This window comes from Phytophthora ramorum, assembly GCF_020800215.1.
Source record: "Phytophthora ramorum isolate Pr-102 chromosome Unknown Phyram_PR-102_s0004, whole genome shotgun sequence".
Classification (NCBI taxonomy): Eukaryota; Oomycota; class Peronosporomycetes; order Peronosporales; family Peronosporaceae; genus Phytophthora; species Phytophthora ramorum.
Window position 1 is genome coordinate 3,811,352 of NW_027150650.1, and position 8,331 is coordinate 3,819,682.

At 50.2% G+C, this 8,331-nt stretch overlaps 3 protein-coding genes across 3 annotated transcripts; all 3 read left to right on the forward strand.

Annotated features, from left to right (window-relative positions):
* Nucleotides 1-30: 30 nt before the first annotated feature.
* KRP23_5637 (uncharacterized protein) lies at nt 31-1,712 on the forward strand (the record flags this gene model as incomplete). Its single annotated transcript, XM_067890727.1, has 3 exons — nt 31-60; nt 1,016-1,500; nt 1,565-1,712. The coding sequence occupies 3 exons, from the start codon at nt 31-33 to the stop codon at nt 1,710-1,712; spliced, it is 663 nt and encodes a 220-aa protein (XP_067747250.1).
* A 1,157-nt stretch (nt 1,713-2,869) lies between these two features.
* KRP23_5638 (uncharacterized protein) lies at nt 2,870-3,961 on the forward strand (the record flags this gene model as incomplete). The annotated part of the gene is made up of 1 exon (XM_067890728.1): nt 2,870-3,961. The coding sequence occupies one exon, from the start codon at nt 2,870-2,872 to the stop codon at nt 3,959-3,961; it is 1,092 nt and encodes a 363-aa protein (XP_067747251.1).
* Nucleotides 3,962-4,514: 553 nt separating this feature from the next.
* Nucleotides 4,515-8,331, forward strand: KRP23_5639 (uncharacterized protein; the record flags this gene model as incomplete). Its single annotated transcript, XM_067890729.1, has 6 exons — nt 4,515-4,722; nt 4,803-5,222; nt 5,806-5,943; nt 6,903-7,000; nt 7,994-8,050; nt 8,122-8,331. The coding sequence occupies 6 exons, from the start codon at nt 4,515-4,517 to the stop codon at nt 8,329-8,331; spliced, it is 1,131 nt and encodes a 376-aa protein (XP_067747252.1).

The following is an 8,331-nucleotide window of genomic DNA, read 5'->3' on the forward strand; positions in this document are numbered from 1 at the left end:
GGTGTGGAAGAGCTCCCCGATAACCAAGGAATGGCACGAAAGCTGGGAGGCCTTCCACAAGTACGTCAAGGTATACCAGGCGGACACGCACCAGCTCTTCCGACTGCGCAGCTCCACGTCCGTAGCCCGCCGTAACGCAGAAATCAAGGCCCTAGCTGGGCTTGATTCCTTGCCTGAGCTAGTCCCGGAAGAGTTCAAGACCTATTGGGTGAAGCTCATTTGCACACATGGATGGCGTCGCAAGAGTAGAAGCACCGGCCAGCGCAAGACCATATTCAACAAGTCCACACAGTGCAAAGCCGACGTCAAGGCCGCCGTCACGTGGAACAATGACGAGCGACGGTTCATGATTCGTATTACGTAATACTCGATGAACCACAGCCACCGGGTTGACGCAGCAGCGTACGACAACCATCCATCGACGCGGAGAGTTGAAGACCCAGTGCTTCTTGCCTTTGTGGACGTGCTACAGTCCGCCGGATCCAAGCCCAAGCGAATCGTGCAGTTTCTTCGTGCTAAGACAGGTAAAGTGCTTCAGCATGTTCTGTTATTAGCGATTATCATCATTTTGTTCTATGTTTGACTTCTTGCGTTGTAGGGAAGAATGTGACCCTTCGTGATGTCCACAACATGGTTGCGAGGATAAGAAAAGAGCGACGTGGATGTGAAACCGTGGAGCAGCGTCTGGAGGCGCTACTACGGGGATTCTGCAAGCGCCGCGGAAACCGGGCTACTGTGTACGTTGATGACCGGTCGTTGGCACAAACAATCACGCTGCAAACGCACCAGATGCGGCGATGGTTCAAGGCATTCCCCGAGGTGTTGGTGGTGGACGCGACCCACAACACAAACGACTCCAGATACAAGCTCTTCTCGTTCATGATACACGATGTATACGGCCATGTACGTGAATGCACCTGTAGGCACCTTTAGGTATCATTAGTACATATACGTACTTCCAAGACGAATGCATGTACTTATTGTACTGTTTTCTTGACAGGGTCAATATGTGCAGCATAGTTTGATGGAAAACGAGAGCGCGGAGTGTCTGACGGATGCAATCGATGCGTTCAAGTTTTCGAATCCTTCGTGGGAGAAAATTCGAGTGATCGTGATCGACAAAGATATGGGCGAGTTGAGCTTGCTGGAGTCACACTTTCCTCAAGCCAAAATCATCCTGTGCCACTTCCATCTGAAGAAATACATCCGCACGGAAATGACCAAGAGTGAATACGGCGGCCCAAGCAGCTTCGACAATGGTCAGGTTGAAGATGCGGTTGACATGATGAGAAGTTCGTCGACAGTCGACGAGTACACCAAGTACCTCAAGTATCTCTATTTCCTGCTGGATAATGTTCATCTACAGTCAGACGACGACATTCCAGAGCCGAAGCATCCATTCCTCCGGTACTTCATGAAGAACTGGGACGAGCAAAAAGAGCGTTGGGCTCTGTATGCTCGTTCCGACGTGCCACATCTCGGTAATCACACCATCAATCAGTAAGCGCCTGAGCTATCAATGCTGGTGTTACATGGACTTCTAACGTGCGCCTACTTTATCCAGGCTCGAGACTTCGTGGGGTCACATCAAAGAGATCCTGAAACCCGAGATGCCTCTCGATGAATGCGTCGATACGCTCATTTTTCTACAGGCTTTGGCAGAGATGGAGTACAGTAAGAAGATCACTGCTGTCGGATACATGCAGTATTAGGGAGCTGACGAGGAGCTAGATCGGCTATCCCGGGAGGTCAGCACTCATGCCTATCGTCAGATCGAAACGCAGTACTGGATGGCAAAGGATCGAGCAACGCACTACGATATCAGTGAAGTCACGCCAAACATGTTCGTCGTGTCGGGAGGTGACGGCCAGAGTTATCACGTCGATACATCGGTACGTTGGTGACGTTTTCACTGTTAAGTTGACAACGCTGACTAATATTACTCCAACCTTTGACATCTACGTTACCCCAGAAATACCGTTGTTCCTGTGTGTTCATGCGCACTACGCTTCTTCCATGTCGCCACGTGATGTACTGGAGATTGATCAATGGAAAGAGCGCTATTCCGATTCGGCACATCGCGCCTCGGTGGAGGCTCTCATGCAAATTGAATCAACCGGCCGAAGAAGAAGATGCCCCCGAAGATCAAGTGGCTCGTAGATCCTTTCAAGTGAGGGAGTCGATGATGATAGCGAGCAGGCACGAGGTCCTTAACGGCACCACCAAGTACACCACAGCATGTCGGCGAGGCAATCAGATCGCTGACATCATGAGCAGGAATGAAACTACTGTATTCAATGAAATGCTGGCGGCTTTGGACAAGTTCGAGGAGATAATTAAGGATGGTATTGCGCCATGTGTGGGCCGTGACGGATCGCTGATGAATACGTTCGAGCCGACATGTACTGAACATGCGCTAAGTGACGATGGTATGAGCGATGAAGTGCCCAAGATGCTGTCCACGCTGCATGGTACTCCGAGAGATCTCTCCGCAGCGACTGCAACGACGCAAAAGGAAGTTCAAACGGTGACAGGTGCTGTCGATCGAGTGCCTACAGGCACTACCGAAAGGGTACCTACAGGTACTGATGGTACGGATGAAGTGACTGAAGGCACCGCAATCACAGATGAAGTGACTGAAGGCGCTGGTGTCGCAGACGAAGGAGATGCCGAAGTCTCTAAAGATGCTGACAGATTGATTGCCGGCATGCATCAGTCCAGTATTTTGACCAAGCGACACCCTGCAACTTCAGCGAGTGAAGGATCAGATTCATCTCGGCCTTCGTCATTCACTATCACCAAAAGATCCAAGAGCTGAGGCCGTCGAAAAGTGAGAAAGCAGCAAAAAGCTCCGGTGAAGAAGAGCAGAATGGCCGTGGGAAGGAGAATGCTACCAAGTTGGTTCAAGGAACACTCGCACCAGTCCCGGATCTACAACATCTCGTGGAGAAACTTGATGAAGACTACAGCTTATGATGGCATACAGAAGTCAATGCAGACACTCTGTGAACGATCGCTGCCGCAGTCCAAGAAAGCTATTGCTGGGATATTTACAATGGAAGAGCGTGAAACCGATATTCGCTACGTATTTCCGCGTTGGTTTGTGACGAAAGCTCAAAACGCTATCACCCAGTTCCGGAATGGCCTTGATGTTGACTGTGATGAAGATGTTGCTGGCGTCCGGGTCCCTCGTTTTGGAATTTACATGCTCAAGGACATCAACGCCATGGCGCGGTGGCACTGCGTGATGGAAAATCTGGAGAAAGCGGAAGAAGCTGCTAATTGGGCGGTTAACACGGCCACGAAGCGCATCTCAGTTCCAGCTGAGTTATCGGATGGTGTCGTTGACGACACTGCTGAACGTGAACATGCAATCAAGCGGATGAAGCTACACGGCGGACGATCTACTGTATTTGGGAGTTTGCCATACGTGTCGCTGCTTTCTCTGTGCGGAAGCCGCTGGGCAGATGATGTTTGCATGGGACACGGGCAGGCTTTGCTTCAGCGCGAGCACAAGCAGATTGGGATCATTGACCCCATTTTTCATCGATTTCGGACAAGGGAAGACAAGTTGCGTCATGTTTCCACGGGTGACCTCTTCAACACCGCAAACAGCTTCGTGCTGCTGGCACTCCATGTGGATAACAACCATTGGTGCGGAGTCGTGTTTGATTTTCGTCGACAAAGCAAGTCGATCACGGTGTTTGATCCACTGCAGGCACCCAAATCCAAGTACTACAACATGTGTGGCGTGCTGCTGCAAGACCTGTTTGGTGAGATGTGCAAACTCATGATAATCAAGAAGGAAACCAAGTCGCGGCAGCCGGACGTAGCCAGCTGCGGTGTCATGGTGCTAATGTTCTTCGAGTGGTACCTTCGCGGTATTGAGATGCCTCTCAAGCCAAGCCCAGCGCTTCTTTGTTTCATGAGACTGCGCTACTTACTGAAGTGTATCCCCTAGTACTACTGAATACAGCTCATTCATCCAGCCAGTGTATTGTTTGTATTATAGTTATGCCTCCGCACGGAGATGACACAATGAACCGGTATCTTGCACATTTCCGTGGTGCTCACTTGCAAACACATATCCACACTTGTAGTCGTCTTCCTCTCAGGACCTTGCCAGTAGGATGATCCCTTGGTTTGCAATAAGATCACAGAGTCGTCTGTACATTCAAGCAACAACACATCCATCCGATTCCTTCCTGCAACACGCGGCGAGTGAGGCCACCGGAGCCACTCATCAGAATCTCTACGTTTAATGAAATATATGAAATCTATTCTAATATAATACCCCCTCTCCTGGTTTCGGTAGCTGCTCAGTGCCCCTCAGTGCCTATTAGACAGACGGGTGCCTCTAAGCACACACCTCTTTCTGGTAACGTGATGGACCGGTTATGTGCACAGCACTCAGTGCCTCTAACATCGATCTTAGTGTTTTGTCTTTGCCGTCGCTTTTCGGCCAATCGTAGTGCGTTTCAGCCACACATTTTGTAGCGGAGACAAAGGCGGATATGTCGTCGCGTCTCCCAAGCGCGTTGGCCATGCCCAAGGTAGTGCGTGACTTGCTATGGACCGTGACTAGTCCTCATATGCTCAGTGGGGATCGGTTCCCTGTATTACCGTCGGAATTCGGAGTTGGAGCTCTGAAATTCGATTCCGTGATCGACTGGCTTAACGCTCTTGTCATGGACCCATCGTCTTTGTTGACATTCCTGCAAGGTACGTGATAATTGTTTCTTGTCAGTGTAGTTTGTGAATTTTACTGATTGGAAGCGTGTATTGGTCGGGTTTGGGTCTAGAAACGAGGTCGAACGGGCGATCGTTGGCACTTGGAGTCTACTTCTCGACGTTGCTGGAATACTGGCTACGCTTCTGCCCACATCTTGGAATGGAGAAGATGGAGATTGGCAAGCAGATTGTATCGTCCACAAACAGGACGGTGGGACAGCTGAAGTTTTTGTTTCGCTGCAAATTCTCGATGGTGGAGGAGGTTGACGGAAAACAGCGCGACTTACACGTTGAGTCGTCCGTCAAGTTCTTTTTGCTTAATCCCATGACCAAAGGAGCTGTTGAGACTTTGATTTTGAACGGGGGTGAAGATAATACACCAACGGTGAAGAAATGTTATGTGCCGCTTGAACAGTACGTGGGCCCCCACCTTGGAGAAAATTTGGCCTGGAGAGTGCAAGAGGTGGAACGAAAACTGGCAATGCCTCGAGGTGAGAGTGTTCGCGCGTGGTTGCAGGAAAACTACAGTGACAAAGTGCAGTCGCACATCGTTTTACGTGGCTATTTGTTCCAACCACTGCGTCATTTTGCGTCGACGTCGAAAACTACAATTGCTCACGATTGGCATTTTCACCGGAACCCTGGCGAATCGGCAAATAATCGAAGCGGACTCGTCGGTGCGAAGGCGTTGACGAACCCCAACATCGCAGTTGATCACTTGCGAGGCTGGTGGACGACTGACGTGGACACGGATTTGCCTGCTAAAGTGAGGGCGAATGAAGCCGCGCTTGGTGTGAGTCGATTTGTGATTTTGCCGAAGTTGCATTGGCTATCGCCACTCGTTGCTGTGGAGGATCTAGTATCTGGTCAAATTACTGTGGATAGCGGTGAGCGATTGGACATTCCGCGAGCGGAAGCACTAACGCTCAGCGAGCTAATGATGTTTGTACGAAATCATTTTCACAAGGTGACGTCATCAGCCCAGACCAACAAAACTGGCGGGGTAGCGATGCCTTTGCTGGTCGCTGAAATTGTTCGTTACGCGGGAAGCCTGGCTTGTTCTGCCGAACGTAGGCCTCAGCATTGGTACGAGCTATCCCGCGGGTTTATTCTGGATCCAAAGTGCTGGGATCCATCGCCCCTGTGCCATGAACCTGTTCGATTCCGGCGAACGCTCCGCGGAAATGTCAGTAATGGAAGCCGGGAGCGTCAGTACGAAGTTCGCACTGAATGGGGCGGCGAAGGCTTTATCAAACCAGATACGGACGAGGTTGATCGACATGACCAACAGAAACACCATAAATTTGCTGACCCCGCTAATATTGGCCCGCACGAGTTGGGTCGAGAGCTCGTGTCATTGCTAGGGGCGGAACGCGAACTCTTTTCGCACGCTGATCTGAAAAGGTCAACGAAAGAGCTTCTTTTGTTGAGAAGACAACATCCCACGAGCTGTAACGATCACGGACCTTCACAACGCGGTGACGAATCTGCGTTCCTCCGATTGTGTTTGACGTCTTTAATATTTGGCGCTGATGGTGACGATGAATCAAAACTGGCTCAACGAGTGGGATATATGTTACTGGAAGTGTTTGACGGCTTGAATCGTGAATCCAGCTGGGATAAGGCAGGAAAGTCTTCCTGTCAAGAATGTTCGAGCTGGGTGGATCTTCTTTCTGAAGTTGCACATGAATCGGACCGATGGGCGTTCCTCAACCTCGTTCTACGAGCAATCGACCTGACTCTGAGTGCTGGTCAAATATCACAGTGGGGAGATCTAGCAATACCCGGTATATTCAGTTTCCTTGACAAGCTGCTTGTTGCTCGCAGCTCTCGGTGGAATTCTGTTGTGGTGGAGACAATTCGCGTATTTCGCGTTGGTGAACTGATACCAGGACAACAACGACTCAAGCTGACCGAGGCCTCTCAAAAGGTTCGGAATATATTTGCTAAATTCGTCGAACAGCGCGATTGGCAAAGTGCCGAACGCCTTGTCGTTGTGGTACAGGATCATGAGATTATGCAAGCACTATCCAAGCACTTGTCACTCTTGAACATGACGAAGGCTCTGAAGCGATTGCAGAATGTTACCGGTGGAGTTCAAAGTAGTCTGACAGCTGTTTCATTGGCTCCAACTGCACATAGCTGTGGGTCAGTTGTGGTTGATGAGATAGGACACCCCATCGATCATGTCAAGAACCGATCTCTGAACGAGACAAGTGCACACGAGTTCAAGTGGAGATACGTTGATTCCACCGATGAGATCAACGAGGTAGTTCAGCATCTAAGGAGGTGTGACTCAGCAATTCGGGCTGAAAATGGTTGGGGTGAGCAAGTGGTAGCTCAGAACATGCTAGTTGGTATTGACTGTGAGTGGCGACCTCAATTTCTGATGAAAGGGTCGGCATCAAGCGCTGTTCTTACCACGCACGATCGAGCTGAAAATGTTGCGACTGGCATTGAACCAAGTAGTCAACTTGGTGGAGACCGGGACGGCCTAAGTATATACCAGCTCGCAGTTGGAGACACTGTCTACGTGGTCGATGTACAAGTTATTGGCGCCGCTGCTGCTGTACCTTTGAGCTTCATTTGGAGGCCGGCATCCCGTCTCATGCTTATCGGCTTTTGCGTGTCGAGCGACATTCAGCGGATTAAGATTTCGTTCCCGGAACTGGAAGTGCTTTCGGATAGAAGACACAACGACCGGACCTTGAACCACTCTACCCCAGTGCTTCTTGAGCTGAAAGAACTCGCTTTATTTCGACACGTTCCAGCTAAACACTGGGGTTTATCTCGGCTTTACAGCGCGTGTCTTGGAGAAGAAGTGGATAAGGAGCAACAGTGCTCCGATTGGGGTAGCCGCCCCTTGTCCACCAACCAACTTCAATATGCTGCCAAAGATGCTTACGTCGTTCAACACTTAGCATGGCATCTGCTGGCCGATGTCGAGTTTGCTTGCTCTGAAAATGGTTCCAGTCATGAGCGCGTCATGGAGTATATGCAGCGCTTCGATGCTAGTAGCAACTTCTCACGTTCGTGGACGATGGCGACTTTATCTCAACCGCTTGGAAGGCAGCATGTCAAAGCTGCCTTAACAGCGCTAGGAATTCAGGCTCGAATCCTAAGATCTGATGCAAGTGGAAAAGAGGGATTGCTTGTCAAAAGTATTGCCTTGATTGTTCGGAGGCATAATGAAGTGAATTCACCGAGGCGTCTTTCGTACGCAGTTGCTGTGTTACCCCTGGATCGATCCATCGATATGCAGGCGCTAGGGAATGTACTGGGAGCAGACCCAGACGATATCTCCCTAGCCGATCAAGAGGTGCGTTGAATTCAACCTCGATGAATTTTGGCTTACTGACCGTGTGTTGTTGATTTATGTGTACGATGCAGACTCTGGTGAGAGTATTCGGCTATTCGCGAGGATGTCTGGGGCCTGTTGGCTTGCGAGAGCAGCAAGTTATGCATATTATCCTAGACGATTGTCTGCAGACCGAGACTTATCTACTTTGCGGCGCAGGAGCAACCGACGAGGTATACGCCGTTGCGCCAGAAATTCTCATTACGGCAGTGAACGCCTCGGTCACTAGCATTTCCAGATAG